The 21,685-nt window shown below is 46.5% G+C and overlaps 1 protein-coding gene across 1 annotated transcript in view; it reads right to left on the bottom strand.

Moving 5' to 3' along the window:
- LOC311226698 (E3 ubiquitin/ISG15 ligase TRIM25) overlaps positions 1–21,685 on the bottom strand; it is a 149,483-nt gene that overhangs the window by 109,737 nt on the left and 18,061 nt on the right. Inside the window, exon 3 of the mRNA XM_084312110.1 lies at positions 14,511–14,619. Coding sequence (XP_084168236.1) covers positions 14,511–14,619 — 109 coding nt within the window. The remainder of the gene's footprint in view (positions 1–14,510; positions 14,620–21,685) is intronic.

Below are 21,685 nucleotides of genomic sequence, written 5' to 3'. Positions count from 1 at the left end.
GTGAGAAGAGGGGGGAGGGGTCGTTACACAGTAGTGCTCTGTAGTGAGAAGAGGGGGGGAGGGGTCGTTACACAGTAGTGCTCTGTAGTGAGAAGAGGGGGGGAGGGGTCGTTACACAGTAGTGCTCTGTAGTGAGAAGAGGGGGGGAGGGGTCGTTACACAGTAGTGCTCTGTAGTGAGAAGAGGGGGGAGGGGTCGTTACACAGTAGTGCTCTGTAGTGAGAAGAGGGGGGAGGGGTCGTTACACAGTAGTGCTCTGTAGTGAGAAGAGGGGGGGAGGGGTCGTTACACAGTAGTGCTCTGTAGTGAGAAGAGGGGGGGAGGGGTCGTTACACAGTAGTGCTCTGTAGTAAGAAGAGGGGGGGAGGGGTCATTACACAGTAGTGCTCTGTAGTGAGAAGAGGGGGGAGGGGTCATTACACAGTAGTGCTCTGTAGTGATAAGAGGGGGGGAGGGGTCGTTACACAGTAGTGCTCTGTAGTGAGAAGAGGGGGGAGGGGTCGTTACACAGTAGTGCTCTGTAGTGAGAAGAGGGGGGAGGGGTCGTTACACAGTAGTGCTCTGTAGTGAGAAGAGGGGGGGAGGGGTCGTTACACAGTAGTGCTCTGTAGTGAGAAGAGGGGGGGAGGGGTCATTACACAGTAGTGCTCTGTAGTGAGAAGAGGGGGGGAGGGGTCATTACAAAGTAGTGCTCTGTAGTGAGAAGAGGGGGGAGGGGTCATTACACAGTAGTGCTCTGTAGTGAGAAGAGGGGGGGAGGGGTCGTTACACAGTAGTGCTCTGTAGTGAGAAGAGGGGGGGGGGGGGGGGTCGTTACACAGTAGTGCTCTGTAGTGAGAAGAGGGGGGGAGGGGTCGTTACACAGTAGTGCTCTGTAGTGAGAAGAGGGGGGGGAGGGGTCGTTACACAGTAGTGCTCTGTAGTGAGAAGAGGGGGGAGGGGTCGTTACACAGTAGTGCTCTGTAGTGAGAAGAGGGGGGAGGGGTCGTTACACAGTAGTGCTCTGTAGTGAGAAGAGGGGGGGAGGGGTCATTACACAGTAGTGCTCTGTAGTGAGAAGATGGGGGGAGGGGTCGTTACACAGTAGTGCTCTGTAGTAAGAAGAGGGGGGAGGGGTCGTTACACAGTAGTGCTCTGTAGTGAGAAGAGGGGGGAGGGGTCGTTACACAGTAGTGCTCTGTAGTAAGAAGAGGGGGGGGAGGGGTCGTTACACAGTAGTGCTCTGTAGTGAGAAGAGGGGGGGAGGGGTCGTTACACAGTAGTGCTCTGTAGTGAGAAGAGGGGGGAGGGGTCGTTACACAGTAGTGCTCTGTAGTGAGAAGAGGGGGGGAGGGGTCGTTACACAGTAGTGCTCTGTAGTGAGAAGAGGGGGGGGAGGGGTCGTTACACAGTAGTGCTCTGTAGTGAGAAGAGGGGGGGAGGGGTCGTTACACAGTAGTGCTCTGTAGTGAGAAGAGGGGGGGAGGGGTCGTTACACAGTAGTGCTCTGTAGTGAGAAGAGGGGGGGAGGGGTCGTTACACAGTAGTGCTCTGTAGTGAGAAGAGGGGGGAGGGGTCGTTACACAGTAGTGCTCTGTAGTGAGAAGAGGGGGGGAGGGGTCGTTACACAGTAGTGCTCTGTAGTGAGAAGAGGGGGGGAGGGGTCGTTACACAGTAGTGCTCTGTAGTGAGAAGAGGGGGGAGGGGTCGTTACACACCACCATGGAGGAAAGAACAGGGGAATTTCTCAGGGAACTGCAGACTCACATCAGCAGCGTCATCGATTCCTTGTGTAAGAATGTTTCTTTCATCTCTCCCGCGCCACTGCTCTAGATAAAACAATTTAAAACACTGCTCTAGATAAAACCATTTGGGGTCCCCCACCAGGACATTTCTTGTTAAAAAGACTTAATTTCCTGCATTCTGGTGCAGGCATTTTTTTTATTTGTACAGTACCCTTTAAAGTGGAAATGAAGCAGTGAGCATAAATACATATTCATAGCATCACATTAGTATTTAGATAAGCCACAGAAGAAGTCACGTTATAAAAATAAGCAGTTTCTAAGAAAAAACGATTTGTTGTGTACATTTCTGAAGCATTTAGCATTATGGGCGCGGCCATTTTGTTGCTGACGTCATACCGTGGCTTGGGTGTATACACTCTGGTTAGCTGCCTATATTGAATGGGTCGGTCAGCAAATAAAATGTTGCCTACAAAACAACGGGACCGCGGTGGTTCTGTTTGTATTGCTCCTGGCTGTTCAAACTAATTTTACCATGTGAGAGAGAGGAAAGTTGGTTAATTTCCACAAACTACCAGTGAAAAAAACAGTGTTGTTGACATGTTGGCTCGGGCTGCCTGCACCCAGACGGCGCGACCAGCCTGTTGTACAGGGAAGGAGGATCTGCAGCGAACACTTCATTGCCTCGGATTATGTTGTTGGGGTGGGATGTTTGTCCAGAAGACCACTAATCAGCTGAAGCCGGACGCGGTTCCCTCGGTCTTCGACAGACAGACCGGCGTTAGCTCTCGGGGCCCGGCGTTAGCTCTCGCTAGCTAGCGTTAGCAACCGGAGCGTCGCGGAGCATTCAGCCTGCTGGCTACACAGCTTGTGTAGCCAGCAGGCTGAATGCTCCGCGACGCTGGTTGAAGTGGGTCTAGGTAGCCAGCAGGCTGAATGCTCCGCGACGCTGGTTGAAGTGGGTCTAGGTAGCCAGCAGGCTGAATGCTCCGCGACGCTCCGGTTGCTAACGCTAGCTAGCGAGAGCTAACGCCTGGCCCCGGCTGGTGCCAACTAGCTCCCGAGAGCTAACGCCGGTCTGTCTGTCGAAGACCGAGGGAACCGCGTCCGGCTTCAGCTGATTAGTGGTCTTCTGGACAAACATCCCACCCCAACAACATAATCCGAGGCAATGAAGTGTTCGCTGCAGATCCTCCTTCCCTGTACAACAGGCTGGTCGCGCCGTCTGGGTGCAGGCAGCCCGAGCCAACATGTCAACAACACTGTTTTTTTCACTGGTAGTTTGTGGAAATTAACCAACTTTCCTCTCTCTCACATGGTAAAATTAGTTTGAACAGCCAGGAGCAATACAAACAGAACCACCGCGGTCCCGTTGTTTTGTAGGCAACATTTTATTTGCTGACCGACCCATTCAATATAGGCAGCTAACCAGAGTGTATACACCCAAGCCACGGTATGACGTCAGCCATGACGTCAGCAACAAAATGGCGGCGCCCATGTTGAAAACAGGGATATTATATTATATTTTTCAGACAAATAAGATAGATTTCACATTTGATTATAGAACCCTGTCTTACACAAGGTACACAACAAACAAACTAGGATCACATTGCTCACTGCTTCATCTCCACTTTAAATGCCAGTGTTTGTGATGGCAGGGTTAGAAATTAACATTTTTTTTCTCAAGGGCTTTTTTTGCCCCCCTTAATTGATTTTCGGGGGCTTTTTTTTGTATTTCGGGGGCACAATTTTTATAATGAAAATTAACATAAAGATTATAAAACATTGTTGACACTTTTTTTTTTACAGTCTTCGTCCCTATGTTTGATAACGTAATGTTAATGTCTCCATATATAGGGCTCTACTCGAGGTAACAGCAGTCGCATCTTTCCACCTGCGCGGCTCGATCATTCAGCGTCGGGGGTCTGGGCTTTGGAGGGGCCCCGCCCCCGTCGCTTCCTGATTCTACTGCGCAGGCGCACCAACCGACCTGTAGGAGTCGTTGTCCACAACGCCCGATCCCCACCCTTCAGTTTCCCTCCCCCTAATATGGCCAATGTGTATTAGTGTGGACGACCAGCTAAACTGAAAGCAATGTGGAGAGCTGGGCTCGAACAGGGAGGCATACCTGTTCGAGCCCAGTCTCCAGTATTCGTGGTGAGCGCCTTGCCCACTGAACCACGTAGCCGCACACAAATTATTGTTAAAAAACAGGCTAGCATAATATGTATGATTAGCAACAACACTGATTGATGGATTTTCAGTTTTTTTTGTAATGTCAGATTGAAAATAATACAATCTTTTATTCAACTTCAGCCCTGATCATAACACCACATATTAATTTTATAATTCTAACCCTTTAAATGCCAGTGTGTATGATGGCATATATTTGCAATATGTCAAATGCAAAGTAGATTTTTCTGGGGGGGATTATTACAGGCTAGCATGTGTCAATGATTAGCAACAACAGTTTTTTGTAAGGGTCCCGCCTCCACCAATCACATGCGGCTCCTTTTGTGTGTGTGTGTGAGAGCAAGAGAGAGAGAGAGAGAGAGAGAGATAGTTCTCCAACTTGTGTGAGTTGCAGTGATCTCCTGGTTGTTCCCCACATAGGTTATCTAACTATTGCGCTGCTGCAACTAGAAACACTGTCCTGGCCTGCTTCTAAGTTCACTGCAATTTTTTTTTTTTATTATTATTATTTTATTTTTTACCACTGCTCTAGATAAAGCCATTTAAACCACTGCTCTATATAAAGCCATTTAAAACACTGCTCTAGATAAAGCCATTTAAAACACTGCTCTAGATAAAGCCATTTAAAACACTGCTCTAGATAAAGCCATTTAAAACACTGCTCTAGATAAAGCCATTTAAAACACTGCTCTAGATAAAGCCATTTGAGTTGCGACACACTGTCCAATCTTTTCAAGCTAATTGTATCCATCATGGTCAGTCTTTAGGGCAGACAAAGCAGCATAACGATGTTCAGTTAGGGCTGGGCGATATAACGATAACAATAATTATCGCGATATATTTTAATAATCGATATCGAAGAAAAAAAATATCGAAAAAAAGTATTATCGATTTTTTTTTATTTTTTTTTTAAACCCAGAGACAGTGGACAGACTTGTCTTTCTTGCCTGCAACTTAAAGTAATGGCTTTGCTTGTCCAAATGACAATACTGACCAAATTGAGATTTATTTTTCTCTTGTCTATTTATTTTGTTTGCTTTCTAATGCAAAATACTGTTTGAATCCGTCTGTACACAGTAGGCTATGTGTGCTAGCAGAGCTAGTCTCCAGTCACGAGTCACGGTGCACATGTGCGGTGGTTTGTCCACCAAAAAAGTGCCAAAAGATAGAAAAGAAACTAGCAGAGCCAGAACTGTTCAACTCCCCTGGAGCCACAGCCAGCAGAGAAGCCGGTTTACTTTCGCTTTCAAAGCAGCTGCAGCCTGAGAACTGGAGTGTGTGAGGGGATGTAACACTAAAGATGGCGTCAACGACAAAGAATTTTTTAATACTTATAACAATTTCGATAATTATCGATATCGCGTGATATGATATTGTTATTGATATCGTTATCGCGATATCATTTTTGGCCATAACGCCCAGCCCTATGTTCAGTGTCATTGTTGTGAAGGATCAGATTAAACCGAATATATATATTTATTTATGGATATATATTGAATAGTATTTGTATATCGTTTGATATCCCTTGTATATTCCTTGTACATATACACGGAATATCCCTTTAGTCTACTATAGCCCATAATAGTTCATTCTCTTATTGGACAAGGACCTGGCGCCAGGAGACAAGCCCCTTGGAGCCAAGTTCAATGGTACCGACGAGACATGTCTCTACTAGCCCCGGCTCTGCGCAGGAATACGGCTACCGAAAAGAGAGTGGCACTATTTGTTCACCGTGCATATAAATATGGCGCAAGTAAATGTAGAAGACCCTTAGTCCTTTACCCTTCTACCCAACTAAGTAACAGAACGTGAAGCCTCACCCCACGATACCGCGTGCGGTGTAGTATGGCCTGTTTGGCCTTAGAATAGCATTGAGACCTCGTGCGAATTAATAGCTGAATTGTCAGAGTTTGGCGCCGTATTTCTATTAAGTAATAATAGTCTATTATGTATGGTGCATCGTGCGGTTAGAGTTCTAAAGTGAGCAGCATCCCCGTCGCTTCCTCGTGTTATCTAGAGTCTTAGCCAGGTTGGGCAGACCACACGTGGTGCTTTCATCCGAGGAGTTCTAGGCGAGGACCGAGTGGACCTGTACATTGGATTACCTACCCGACGACTGCTGAGCCCTATGCGGCATGGAATATATATTTGCTTTGGTACTTTGATTTGTGGAGCGGATAATCGCCAACACCGGTGAGTGTTGGATTTACCCCGAAAGGAGTCAAGGTGAGACGGTGCTCAGACCAGACTGAGGTCGCCTCGCTTCTTCTTCATTGTGGACCTACAGCTACAGCTACAGCTACAGCCTACAAGAGAGCCAAGGTGTATTCATCTGTGGATCAAGATTCTACTGCACTGTCTTCTGTACTTGAAGTCTCCCTAGACATCGTTGACCAGACGGGATACTGCCGACGGCTCTCCTACCCCCCCTACCGGCTTACAACCGGGAGGACCCCTACAGTATATCCAGCTATAATCATTAAGTGTGCCATCGTTATAATTCCCTAAGAGCCAGGTTGTATACTTGCTTCCTGCGTAACCAGAGATTGGACATTCAGTGTTGATTTGCCTACGAGTACTCATTTGCCTTACAAGTGCATTCAAATCATAAATGTAATAGTAACTATTATATGTACCCTTTGCTATATATTAAATATTTGATTATTACCTTTGTGTGGACCCGATTTCATTGTGGGAAAGTGTTCATCATATTTAGATATCGTGTACTGTATGGCCAGTAGTTAAAGTACATAAAGCGGTAGTGGTTTAATGATACCATACTTATCAATACAGTCAGGGAATTGTACCCCTCAGTTACAATTGGTCCTTCGAGCCGGAGGGTAATTAGTGTAATATTAATATAGTGGTATTAATATTGAAATGGCCTATGATGAACACTCCACGAAACGGTCCTCCTAAAGTAGAACGCCCGCAGCGTAGACGACAGCCACCTCAGTACTTAGAGGATTACGCTGCCAGTATACTACCTAGCCTTCTACAAACGGTAAACGCGGTAAAAGTAGAAAGTAAAATTATGTCCGACCCCATCAACCAGGATACCCCGACCACAGAGGCCCTAGTGGGTTCTAATGTAACTGACCAAGCTCACGGTGGGGACCAGGAGGGAACTGACACGACTTTACCCCCGCCAAGACCGAAGAAGTAGTCCCCCCAGAGCTCCGGGAGGAAGACAACCCTCCAGAGATGGAACCCTGCACGGAACAAGATGAGGAGAGCGCCGAGGAGATAGAGCTCCAGGACTCCCCGCAGGGGAACGCATCCCCGACCGGTACTGCCAGGAGCGGATCACCTCAACCAACGTCTTCCCCCAGCGAGGCAGAGAGGATGCTGGCACAGGCGTTCCTCGCCACCCTGACAGCCTCTACCGAACGCGATCGACTTCAGGGTGAACGCGATCGACTCCAAGCACAGACGCTTAGCGAGCGCGAACATTCTACCATTGAAAGAGAACGCCTCCAAGCGCAGCAACGGAGCGAAGAAGAGCGCGTACGTCTGGAGCTGAGACGCCTTCAAACGGAAGAGAATATGGTAAGAGACCACGCCGAAGCCCAGCGCGCCGCTGCCCAAAGAGAAGCAGAGCGCGACATCGCTCTCATCCAGCGCGAAGCCGAGCGCGACAGACTACAAGCGCAGCTAATGGAGCAGCTGATCACCAGGGCAACACCCCCTCCCTCCACAAGGGGTTCCAGGGCCTCGTCAAGACACGGGTCAAGGGCACCCTCCCCTAACCGATTAAGCGACCCTGAGCCCGACCACCAGAGAGAGCCTACACCCCCCTCCGAACTCCTTCCCCGACCGGTCCAAGTGAGACCCAGCTACAAGGAAGGAACGGCGGACACCGCGGAGAGGCTAAATAGACGACTACAGGATCTAGAAGACCTGGCCGAGGAAGAAGAGGGAGAAGAGGAGAGTCAAGCCCGACAGCAGCACATTACTCCACAGGACCAGGAGGTCCAGTACAGCCCAGGCTATACCCCCATGGCTCTGCGCTACAGACCCCCGACTCGATTCACGGGTGAGCACGACGCACGACCAGTCCCGAGGAATAGCACCTGGACCAGCGGGCCATGGTACCCTGCCGGTACTAGCCCACCGAGAGGCGTAAGAGGAGACTCGCCCAGGAGGCCTCTCTTCCAACGCTCACCGATGTGCCAGCCATCCACGGCGTCATACATTGGCACACAGACGTTTCCAGACTTCACCCATGAGAACCGAGCACAGTACACGGAGCTACGGATGTGCTTAGAGACAATGATGGTGGATGTAGCTGATGAACGCCACAAGTATGCCATCCTATTGAAGCACCTGAAAGTGCCCAGAGCGCACAACATAGCGCTGGCCTATGCCACCTCTACTACCCCATACACCGCGGCTCTAGCAGCACTAGACCAAAGATATGGACGTATATGGGATTACGTAATACAAGAGATAAGGCATATTGACCGCCTACCCCCAGCAACAGACAATCGCTCACTAGACGACCTGTCTATCAAAGTACAATCCCTGGTAGGGATGCTGGGGGCGCAACGAGAAAAGGGTATGCACGAACTATACGCAAACTCGAACGTCGAGAGGATTTTAGAGAAGCTGCCGCCCGCCCGACGGGAGCGCTTCAGGCGGCAAAGAGACCACCGTGATCCTAACGGTCCCGAGCCATCCCTCCTAGACCTAGCCGACTTCCTGGCGAGAGAAGTCAGCAGCCTACGGCTGGATACGTTCGTGCGGAGCACACCAAGCTCCAGAGAGGGACCTAGGAGAGCAAACGATGGCCGAAGATCGGTGACTGTCATGCACCAATCAGAATCAGTACCGAGCAGCAAGAACCACAGTACCCCCTCGATGAAAGAGAAGTGGAAGATGGTGTGCCCGTACTGCGAGAAGAAACACTGGTTGTCACAATGTGACCTGTTCAAGAAGATGACCGCTGAAGAAGTGAGTCACTGGATAAAGTCCAACAGGCGCTGTTACCGATGTGCGCGCAGTCACATGGCAGCCGAGTGCCGCCTCAAGAAGAGGTGTAGTCGGTGTGACGGAGCCCACCTAGATGTCCTACACGACAGTAACAGAAGAAAGCCTGCACCATCCAGCAGCACAAAGGCAAGTGTTATGTACATTGACCCCGCTAGCAGCAGCGGTGCCCAGGTGCTCTTAAAGGTGGTCCGCGTAACACTGAGTTACCAAGATAAGGTCATGGACACTTACGCCGTCCTTGATGACGGGTCAGAGAAGACCCTTCTCCTCGCGTCCGCTGCGGCCCAGCTGGGGCTGCGGGGGAGCGAGAACCAGATGACGATTCGGACAATAAGAAGAGATCTAAAGACGATAAAGGGCGAGAATGTCTCCTTCACTATCGCAGCAAGCGGGCAGCCCGAGAGACGGTATAGGATTACTAATGCTTTCACCAGCCAAGAAATAGGACTATCGCAGTACACCTACCCCATCGCCAAGCTGATGGATAAATATGTGCACCTGCGTCAACTCCCTATCCCGCTCATAGACGGTGCCACCCCGACCCTGCTGATAGGCTCCGACCATGCAGACCTCATAGTCCCGATAGACCGGGTCCATACAGGACCCAGAGGTTGTCCTGCAGCAGTCGAGACCCGCCTAGGATGGACATTACAAGGCCCCCTCACCAAGTCTCTTAACCGAACAGCAGCCACTAGCTGCCTCCACTCCAGAGCGACAGAAGGAGACACCACACTCCTGCAGCATGTCGAGAGGCTATGGACACTAGAGACAATGCCCTTTAAGAACGAAAAGAAAGACATTCGTTCTAAGGAAGATATTTACGCTATAACCCTCCTCGAGCAAGGGACAAAGAGAGTCACAGTCAACGGAGTGATGAGATACGCAACTCCACTCCTGAGGCGAGAGGGAATGCCCACCTTTCACGCCACAAAAGAGGCAACGGAGCGGTATCTATTGAACACAGAGCGGCGCCTAGCCAAAGACCCCGCTCAAGAAGCTGTGTACCGCGCTGAGATTAACAAGCGAATCACAGCGGGACACAAAGAAAATTGACTGGCGACGTCGTGCGCTGCTCCGCGCCTCCCTGATCAAAGACGGCTTTGATCTCAGGCAGTGGGCCAGCAGCGACCCGCAAGTATTGCGCAGCCTCTCCCCCGAGGACAAGGCAGCGAGCAGCGACACCTGGATGGCGACCATCCCAGGAGAAGCCCAAGAAATGACACTAGGACTAGTCTGGCGCTTCAAAACAGACTCGCTCCATTATAGACACAAACCCCTGACCAAGGAGCAGGGAAGGTCGACGGCAATACCGACCACCAGACGGAGTGTATACAGAACACTCGCCAGACAATATGACCCGTTGGGATGTATTCTACCTTACACCACCAGGGCAAAGATGATTGTAAGAGCGCTATGGGACAAGGACCAGGGCTGGGACGATCCCATACCCGAACACCTTGCATCCACATGGAGAGAGTGGGAGACGGAACTCCGCTCACTCCCAGGTGTTAATATACGCCGCAGCTACTTCCCACCCACAGTGAGGCCAGAGACATGCAAGATCGACCTGCACGTATTCAGCGACGCCTCCGAAGTAGCCTACGGTTCGGTGGCCTACTTGCGTGCCCGAGAGGAGGGAGGAGAAATACATACTGCTTTCATCCTGGCTCGCTCAAGAATAGCCCCACGAAAGCAACAATCTATCCCGCGTCTAGAGCTCTGCGCAGCCCTAGCAGGAGCGCAGCTCGCCACGTTAATCCAACGTGAACTCACCATCCCGGTGCAAAGAACAATCTTGTGGTCAGACTCCACGACCGTACTCACATGGATCCGGTCTGATTCGTACAGATACAAGGTCTTCGTGGGAGTCAGAGTCACCGAGATTCAAGAGTTAACAGAAGTAGCGAGCTGGAGGTATGTGGACACCAAACACAACCCAGCTGACGTCATCACCCGGGGAATGTCCCTGGATGACCTCACCCGTCACAACCTCTACAGTGACGGACCAGAGTTTCTCAAGCTCCCCGAAGAAGAGTGGCCTACACCCACCCCACGGGAGGCGAGTAAAGAGGAGGCAGAGAACAAGAAACCTATGTTCTGTGGGTTGACACACACACTCGTCCCCACAGACCCCGATCTAGACGATTGCCTCACCCTACAGAGTGCGCAGCTAAAGACATTTCTGTGGCACCACCCAGAGGTTCAGCCCACAACTGACATTTCAGCAGCTGACTACGAAGAAGCAGAACTTCTACTACAACGAGCCCAGAGAGACTCGTTCCCCGATGAGCTAGCCTGTCTACAGGGAGCAAAGCCCGTCCCATCAGACAGCAGACTGCTCCACCTAGCCCCCGAGAGCGACGCCCATAATCTCATCAGAGTGGGTGGTCGTCTGCGGAGAGCCCCAGACTTACCGGATGACGTCAAGTACCCGATAGTCTTGAACAGCCGACACAAGGTCACAGAGCTGATCATAAAGAAATACGACGAGGATGTGCACCACGCAGGGGCAGAGAGAGTCTTCGCGGAGATCAGACGTCGTTATTGGATACTGCAAGGGAGAGAAGCAGTGCGGCGCTTCCAGCGAACCTGTCTAAACTGTCGTAAGTGGCGAGCCCAGCCCAGTATACCCCGGATGGCTGACCTACCTCCCTGTCGCCTCCGACTCGGCGACAAGCCTTTTCACTCCACCGGTATGGACTGTTTTGGCCCGCTGTATATAAAGAAAGGAAGAGGAACCGAGAAGCGGTGGGGTATTGTATTCAAATGCATGACCACCAGAGCGATACATATCGAACTCCTTCCAACCATGAGCACAGACTCATTCCTTATGGCCTTCCGAAGATTCACATCACGGAAAGGAAAACCTCTACATTATTGTCTGATCACGGGACAAACTTCAAAGGCGGAGAAAGAGAGCTGAGAGAGAGCTTCCAAGCTATGGGCCCAGAACTTAAGACCCACCTCGCTCCATCCCAGATTGACTTCCAGTTTAATCCCCCGAACGCACCTCACTTCGGTGGAACCTGGGAACGAGAAGTACGTTCCATAAAGACAGCCCTGTACGCCGTGCTTGGGGCCCAGACCGTGGCGGAAGAAGTCCTAATGACAGTCCTCACGGAGATCGAGGGAGTATTGAACTCAAAGCCCCTCGGTTACATCTCAAGTGATGTAGCAGATGTCGACCCAGTCACCCCCAACACACTCTTGATGGGGCGGCTGGACCCCGCGCTACCCCAGACAATGTACAGGCCTGAAGAAGCGAACGGCCGAAGAATGTGGAGGTACAGTCAAGTACTGGCTGACAAGTTTTGGAACAGCTTCCTACTCCACTACCTACCGTCTCTACAGACCCGCCAGAAGTGGGTAAAAGAGAGAGACAATTAGACAGAAGGAACAGTCGTCATGATTATCGACCAGTCACTACCCCGAGCTATGTGGCCGGCTGGCCGCGTAAGCAAAGTGATCACCGGTGCCGATGGAAAGGTCCGAGCAGCTGAAGTGCTCGTCCAAGGGCGGACCTACACCCGACCCGTGGCGAGGCTAATAGAACTGCCAAGGCTCCCCGATACTATCAATGACGACCATGACCCTATGACTTTGTGAGTTGACTGACCCTCACAGCGGACATTGAGTAGTGGACAGTGCGGTTAATCTGTCTCTGCTTAGGTAATTAGGTGGGACTAATTAGGGGGCGGCTGTTGTGAAGGATCAGATTAAACCGAATATATATATTTATTTATGGATATATATTGAATAGTATTTGTATATCGTTTGATATCCCTTGTATATTCCTTGTACATATACACGGAATATCCCTTTAGTCTACTATAGCCCATAATAGTTCATTCTCTTATTGGACAAGGACCTGGCGCCAGGAGACAAGCCCCTTGGAGCCAAGTTCAATGGTACCGACGAGACATGTCTCTACTAGCCCCGGCTCTGCGCAGGAATACGGCTACCGAAAAGAGAGTGGCACTATTTGTTCACCGTGCATATAAATATGGCGCAAGTAAATGTAGAAGACCCTTAGTCCTTTACCCTTCTACCCAACTAAGTAACAGAACGTGAAGCCTCACCCCACGATACCGCGTGCGGTGTAGTATGGCCTGTTTGGCCTTAGAATAGCATTGAGACCTCGTGCGAATTAATAGCTGAATTGTCAGAGTTTGGCACCGTATTTCTATTAAGTAATAATAGTCTATTATGTATGGTGCATCGTGCGGTTAGAGTTCTAAAGTGAGCAGCATCCCTGTCGCTTCCTCGTGTTATCTAGAGTCTTAGCCAGGTTGGGCAGACCACACGTGGTGCTTTCATCCGAGGAGTTCTAGGCGAGGACCGAGTGGACCTGTACATTGGATTACCTACCCGACGACTGCTGAGCCCTATGCGGCATGGAATATATATTTGCTTTGGTACTTTGATTTGTGGAGCGGATAATCGCCAACACCGGTGAGTGTTGGATTTACCCCGAAAGGAGTCAAGGTGAGACGGCGCTCAGACCAGACTGAGGTCGCCTCGCTTCTTCTTCATTGTGGACCTACAGCTACAGCTACAGCCTACAAGAGAGCCAAGGTGTATTCATCTGTGGATCAAGATTCTACTGCACTGTCTTCTGTACTTGAAGTCTCCCTAGACATCGTTGACCAGACGGGATACTGCCAACGGCTCTCCTACCCCCCCTACCGGCTTACAACCGGGAGGACCCCTACAGTATATCCAGCTATAATCATTAAGTGTGCCATCGTTATAATTCCCTAAGAGCCAGGTTGTATACTTGCTTCCTGCGTAACCAGAGATTGGACATTCAGTGTTGATTTGCCTACGAGTACTCATTTGCCTTACAAGTGCATTCAAATCATAAATGTAATAGTAACTATTATATGTACCCTTTGCTATATATTAAATATTTGATTATTACCTTTGTGTGGACCCGATTTCATTGTGGGAAAGTGTTCATCATATTTAGATATCGTGTACTGTATGGCCAGTAGTTAAAGTACATAAAGCGGTAGTGGTTTAATGATACCATACTTATCAATACAGTCAGGGAATTGTACCCCTCAGTTACAGTCATCATATCGATTCCGATATTGTGAAAAGAAATGCCAAAACTACTACTTAATGGTTTAAATTAAGAAAGACAGTAATGTAGTGCATGGAAGGCATATAGCGAGGACCTGGAAGCAACTAATTTGAACAGATTGCCACACAGGAAATGGACACAACTCTAGAAAAAAAATACCACATGACCCCCCCCCCCCCCCCTCCCTCCCTCTCACTCACACAGAGCTGTAACAATACACACAACCACAGAGCTATAACAATACACACACAGAGTTATAACAATACAAAAGTCATTCACTAGGATTCCAGACTCGTCAACCACACTGTGTAAGCCAAACAAAGGTGGATGGATAGGCCAACATCACATGCTACGTATGTATGTATGTAGTGTATGTATGTACTATGTACATATGTATGTAGTATGTATGCTCAACGTTATTGAAAATGAGGGCTTGCCTTCAATACATTTTCGAGTTGAAATAAAGATTGAATGATGTCTGTCTGTATGCATGTGTGTGTGTGTGTGTGTGTGTGTACCTTGAGGTCCTTCATGGTGTTCTTCAGGGTCTTGATGGTGTGCCCCGTGTGGCCTCCCTCGATGGTGCAGGCGTTACACACACACACCTTGTCGTCCATACAGTAGTATCTGGAGTCACACACACAAACACCAGATTAGGACAAGTTTCAGACTTAACCCTTTCACTACCACACCACAGACGGTTAACAGTCTGTAGTGTGGCAGTGAAAGGGTTAACCTTCTGTATTGTCGCAGTGAAAGGGTTAACCATTTTGGTAGTGTGGCAGTGAAAGGGTTAATCAACTAATTGCACAGTGATATGAATATGCTACAGGAGACACGCACCACATTCATGACATCATGATGTGGGCTTCCCCCCCCCCCCCTACTACTACCCCTATTACTGTAATTCTTCCTTGTTATAAACGGTTTCAACCTGAGAACACAGACATTCTAAGCTTCCTTGTTGTTTCAACCTGAGAACACAGACATTCTAAGCGTCCTTGTTATAAACTGTTTCAACCTGAGAACACAGACATTCTAAGCGTCCTTGTTATAAACAGTTTCAACCTGAGAACACAGACATTCTAGGCTACTGTTTCAACCTGAGAACACAGACATTCTAAGCTTCCTTGTTATAAACTGTTTCAACCTGAGAACACAGACATTCTAAGCTTCCTTGTTATAAACACCTGAGAACACAGACATTCTAAGCTTCCTTGTTATAAACTGTTTCAACCTGAAAACACAGACATTCTAAGCTTCCTTCTTATAAACTGTTTCAACCTGAGAACACAGACATTCTAAGCTTCCTTGTTATAAACTGTTTCAACCTCAGAACACAGACATTCTAAGCGTCCTTGTTATAAACTGTTTCAACCTGAGAACACAGACATTCTAAGCTTCCTTGTTATAAACTGTTTCAACCTGAGAACACAGACATTCTAAGCTTCCTTGTTATAAACTGTTTCAACCTGAGAACACAGACATTCTAAGCTTCCTTGTTATAAACTGTTTCAACCTGAGAACACAGACATTCTAAGCTTCCTTGTTATAAACTGTTTCAACCTGAGAACACAGACATTCTAACAGTGTTTCCCACAGGATTTTCAGAGACTATGGGGGGTGAACCTCTGACCCTCTAGGGGGGTTCGGGGCATGCCCCCCCGGAACCTTTTTTTTGTGTACATTTTAAAGTTAAATGCATCAATCTGTTGCACTTTGAGAGCAAAATAAAGAGGCTAGATCTATGATGAACTTTGTGCTCAAAACACAAAATCGACTAGACTAGTGCTTCCCAATCCTCTCCTCGAAGCACCCCAGCCGTTCAATGTATTTGTTAAATTCCACCACCAGCACACCTGATTCAACTTAACTAGCCCTTTATTAGTTGAATCAGGTGTGCTGGTGGTGGAATTTAACAAATGCATGGAACGGCTGGGGTGTCTCGAGGAGAGGTTTGGGAACCACTGGACTAGAGCATACATTTGAGATATCAAAGAAATTAAGCAAAAGTGGTTACCTGTGTTGAACTGGTTTATTTTTTAGAAAATAAAAAATATATAGTGGATTACTATTACGACTACATAGTACTACCACTGCCAATACTACTGATACATCCCTATTGGCAAACTTTATATTTAAAAAAAAAATTGTTTTGATTCTGTGGAATAATATAATGTCCTCATGTAAAGACATTCCCCTCCCCAATCCTGTATACCCCCCATTTGACCTATCAAATGGGACCACCTCCCCCCCTTTTAACTATATAATGCTCCTCCCAACAACCCCCCAGGGTCTTTTACCTGGGTCATTTCAGCTGATCACCTGGGGCGAAGCCCTCAGCCATTCTCTCTATGTACTATACTGATCCAAACCTCGGTTGACTGAGAACATTCTTCTTCAGGATATCCACGAATATCCCACAGTTCATTATACAACTGTGGCGGGACTAATTAGACTGTGGTGGGCCGCCACAGTCTAGGTAATTAATGGGAAAGAGCTGCCGCGGTATCGGTATTACCGCGGAATCGCTGTTACATCACGCCCACCGCAGAGTTAGGCTGAATACCGCATCACTGCTGTTTTTTATAATAATAATAAAGTACCCTGCTCTCGTTGGGCTTGCGGCTCTGCAGATATACCCTACTCCTCTGTCGAGGTTCCAAGCGACCCTATTGGGTACCAGAAAAGTCACATGAAACACTGCAGACCACTGATTGGTCAGAAAAGAGACGCGTCACACGTTGGAGCGTCCTGCAGTGTGTTACCACCAATCGGCAAGCGCGTATTAGGTTTTTACTTCCTGAATGTCAGCCATTGATCAGAGCTCACAACACGGCTAATACGTTAGCTCCCGCCGGAGACCGGAGTGGATTACCGTCGCTCCTCAGGGGGAACGAGGCATAATGATTTTACTGCAACAAATGTTATAATAAAAGCCCTTCGTTCTATACACTTGTCTGATTGAAAACTTTATTAACAGACCGCAGAATGGGCACAACTCGGCACGCTCTGAGCAAAGAAAGGAACTGAGATATGAATTGAGTACGCTGATGTTATTGAACGTGTAACCAGGGAACAAACTTAACTTTTTGACTTACCAGCCATTTGGCTGGTAGATTTTTAAAAGTACCAGCCGGGCAGATTTTTTACTAGCCAAAAATTATAAATAGCTTTTTAGTATATCGCCATGTGTTATTATTACATATAATACTCTCATATGCTATTTTCAATTAATATCATAAACAACATAAGGAATATTAGCATAATTTTGAGTGGACTGAAGGAATGAGTCAGTGTTAATAGTTTTAAATGCAAATAATTTATTGAAACATAGAAGTGGGGTCGGGACACACATTTTATTTCTATTTTTTTAACTGTTTTAACCATGTAGTGTAGCACTTTGGGATCCCAGTGAACAAAAAGTGCATTACAAATCCAATCTATTATTATTATTATTATTATTATTATTATTATTATTATTATTATTATTATTATTATTATTATGTGTGGCTGCCGCCCTGGCGGACATCTGTGCTCTACTGAGTGCACCTTTCTAGTCTAGAGAGAGAGCGCTGATTCCCCGTAGCTGAACAGGGTTGCATTTTGTCAACACAAGTTGGAACCCTGGAGGAAGCGATATAAGGAAACGAATTGCTCCGCTAATCGCTCATGTTGACCCCGCCCCCAAGTCGCTCTCCGCTCGCTCACCGCTCACCTTGAATCGAGCGCTCCCCGCTCCCCGCGTCACATCGCTCTGCAGATTTTTTTTCTTTTTTTTGGAGCATGGTGTAAATTAGCTCAAACTACAACAGTCTACACCCCCTGGGCCCCTTAACAATTGTAATAACGTCGTTTATCCATTCACTAGCTCTATTAAGCGATGATAGCTAGCCTAGCCACAATGCTATGGTCGCTGCCATTAACGTTAGCATGTAAGCTAACGACAACAACAATGGCGTCAAAACAGGATGTGAGTGACAAAGCCTGAACAGGATATCACAGGTTCACCCTTCTCATTGGTTGAAAATGGCCTTCATGTTTGTACATCGCCATCTGTTGCTTTGGCATTGTACTACATGTATATTACATCAGTGTTAAACCACTGTGAGCGGCCTGGAGGGAGTGGATTGGAGCGGAGGAGAAGCGGTAGATGCAGTGTATTTTGTTAGCCGCCAGGTGGCGGGCAGACCTTAAATTCTAATCGCCAAAGAATAAATCTACAAGCCAGTGGCGCTGGGCGTGTAACTATTTTGTACCCTGCGTGTAACTATATAACGTTAATGCCACAAAACGAATGCCTTTGTAATCATAAGTAGTAACGTTATAATAAGAAGAAGAAGAAGAAGAAGAAGAAGAAGAAGAAGAAGAAGAAGAAGAAGAAGAAGAAGAAGAAGAAGAAGAAGAAGAAGAAGAAGAAGAAGAAGAAGAAGAAGAAGAAGAAGAAGAAGAAGAAGAAGAAGAAGAAGAAGAAGAAGAAGAAGAAGAAGAAGAAGAAGAAGAAGAAGAAGAAGAAGAAGAAGAAGAAGAAGAAGAAGAAGAAGAAGAAGAAGAAGAAGAAGAAGAAGAAGAAGAAGAAGAAGAAGAAGAAGAAGAAGAAGAAGAAGAAGAAGAAGAAGAAGAAGAAGAAGAAGAAGAAGAAGAAGAAGAAGAAGAAGAAGAAGAAGAAGAAGAAGAAGAAGAAGAAGAAGAAGAAGAAGAAGAAGAAGAAGAAGAAGAAGAAGAAGAAGAAGAAGAAGAAGAAGAAGAAGAAGAAGAAGAAGAAGAAGAAGAAGAAGAAGAAGAAGAAGAAGAAGAAGAAGAAGAAGAAGAAGAAAGGGTCGGGGGGGTAACCGCCGGGCGCGCCGATACCACCCTTGCCCGCGACACAGAGTGAACGGCGCACGACCAGAGGGGAGACTTCGAATCCATGTTTCACTTTTAATAACGAATGCGTGCTTGCCGAATCCCAAACAATATTCATGCTGCAAAGTCATCCTCTAAAGATAGACATTTAGACTAAAGGCAGGCTATATGCTATAAAGAGTAGACTACAAAAAAAAAGAAAAAATGCATTCAAACTTTTTTTTGTTTGTGTGTGTGTGTAATAACCGCAGCGGTAGGAAATATTTCGCAAATTTGTGCGGTAAGGAAAACATCAATACCGCGGCAGCTCTGGGAAACACTGATTCTAAGCTTCCTTGTTATAAACAGTTTCAACCGGAGAACACAGACATTCTAAGCGTCCTTGTTATAAACAGTTTCAACCTGAGAACACAGACATTCTAAGCTTCCTTGTTATAAACAGTTTCAACCTGAGAACACAGACATTCTAAGCTTCCTTGTTATAAACTGTTTCAACCTGAGAACACAGACATTCTAAGCGTCCTTGTTACTAGGGCTGACCTAGTAAAAAAATCTGGATTTCGAAGCTTCGGGGCAGAGATAATAATTTTTATTTTTATTTTTTTTGGGGGGACTTGTACAGCACTTTGTTCAACTTTGTCAGTGCTGTAAAGTTTAAACCTTTTTAAATCTTAGACAAACTAAACACTTTGCTTTCATGAAATATTGTAAGCCGTCATTTGAGGCTTTATAAAAGCAGCACAATGAACACAAATCTGTCAGTGCCGAGTCCGGCCTCATCTTAAATAACAAACAGCATTGCTTGTTGTAGTTAACAAAGAGAGGCAGAGTTGATTTTGCACAAAAAAAATCATATTCAAATCCCATGCCCATCGAACGAAGCTTCGAAGCATTTAAGACAGCCCTACTTGTTACAGACAGTTTCAACCTGAGAACACAGACATTTCAAGTTTAATTAGATTTCCTGTTTAGCTACTCACTCTGGACACTGTCCCCCCTGTTACCAACACGCTGACAGGAGACATTAACCATGAAGTACAGTCTGGACACTGTCCCCCCTGTTACCAACATGCTGACAGGAGACATTAACCATGAAGTACAGTCTGGACTAGGGCTGGGCGATATGGAAAAAAATCATATCGCGATAACGATATGATAATTTTATTGTATTTCTCGATATCGATAATTATCGAATTGTTATAAGTATAAAAAAAAAACAAAAAAAAAAAAAAAAAATTAACAACAGATGTATGTTTATTTTGCAGCAATTCTTTGTCATTGCCGCCATCTTTAGTGTTACAGCCCCTCACGCTCCAGTTCTCAGGCTGCAGCTGGTTTAAAAGCTAAAGTAAACCGGCTTCTCTGCTGGCTGTGGCTCCAGAGGAGTTGAACAGTTCTGGCTCTGCTAGTTTATTTTCGATCTTTTGGCGCTTTTTTGGTGGACAAACCACCGCACATGTGCACTGTGACTCGTGACTGGAGTCTAGTTCTGCTAGCACACATAGCCTACTGTGTACAGACTGTTTCAAAATGTATTTTAAATTAGAAAGCAAACAAAATAAATGGACAAGAGAAAAAGAAATCTGAATTTGGTCAGAATTGTCATTTGGACAAGCAAAGCCATTACTTTAAGTTGCAGGCAAGAAAGACAAGTCTGTCCACTGTCTCTGGTTTTAAAACTGCCCTGTTGCAGGTAAAAAAAAATAAAAAATAAAAAACGATTTTTCGTTTTTTTTTTTTTTTTCGATATTTGATATCGATTATTAAAATATATCGCGATATTTATCGTTATCGTTATATCGCCCAGCCCTAACTCATTAGCAAAACACTGCAACAGGGAACACATTTGGTCCAAGCCATCTGGAACTCAATGACATTCTTCTGGTCAGTAGGAGGACGCTTTACATTTGTTTAAAGATTTGTTTAGAGAAAAAAACTATAGAAGAGCAGCACTCGCACACGACTAGTACCATTTCAGAATTTAGCCACAGCACCTTGTGTCTCACACTGCAAACCTGCTTTCAAAATTGGTAATGCAGTGAGTTAGCGCTTCTATTAATTTCACAATCCGCTTTCCGGTGTCCCCCGATATATTGTAATAATAATAACTAGGGCTGTCAGTTTATCGCGTTAATTAGACTAATTAATTACACAGCAAATTATCGAGTTATGAAAATTAACTCAAAATCAATTTTTTTTATTTATTTATTATATATATATTTTTTGTATCTCATTCATTCCATAAGAATGTAGAATACACATTTACAGACTTTTTTTAATATAGTCCATTTGCATGTTCTTGGCATCTGATTCTAGGGACATCTATGAATCTCAGGGAATGTATTCCCAGTGTTGTGAAGGATCAGATTAAACCGAATATATATATTTATTTATGGATATATATTTAATAGTATTTGTATATCGTTTGATATCCCTTGTATATTCCTTGTACATATACACTGAATATCCCTTTAGTCTACTAACAGCCCATAATAGTTTCATTCTCTCATTGGACAAGAACTTGGCGCCAGCAGCCAAGCCCCTTGGTTCAAGTTCAATCGTGCCGACGAACATGTCGTTACTAGCCCGGTTCCGCGTAGGAATACGTCTGGCGAAATACGAATGGTACTATTTGTTCACAGCGCATATATATATATGGCGCAAGTAAAGTAGAACTTTCTTTTAGTCCCTTAGCCCTTAGTTCTTTACCCTCCAACCTAGTGGCAAGACGTTAAGCCTCACCCACGATACACGTGTGGTGCAGTATGGTCAACTTGGCCTCAGAATGGCATTGAGACATCGTGTGGATTAATAGCTGAATTGTCATAGTTTGGCACTATACCGTCGA

The sequence above is a fragment of the Notolepis coatsorum genome (genome assembly GCF_963971535.1).
Source record: "Notolepis coatsorum genome assembly, chromosome: 4".
NCBI lineage: Eukaryota > Metazoa > Chordata > Actinopteri > Aulopiformes > Paralepididae > Notolepis > Notolepis coatsorum.
Note: the sequence above shows the minus strand (reverse complement) of the source record. Positions and strands in the feature narration are given on the sequence as shown.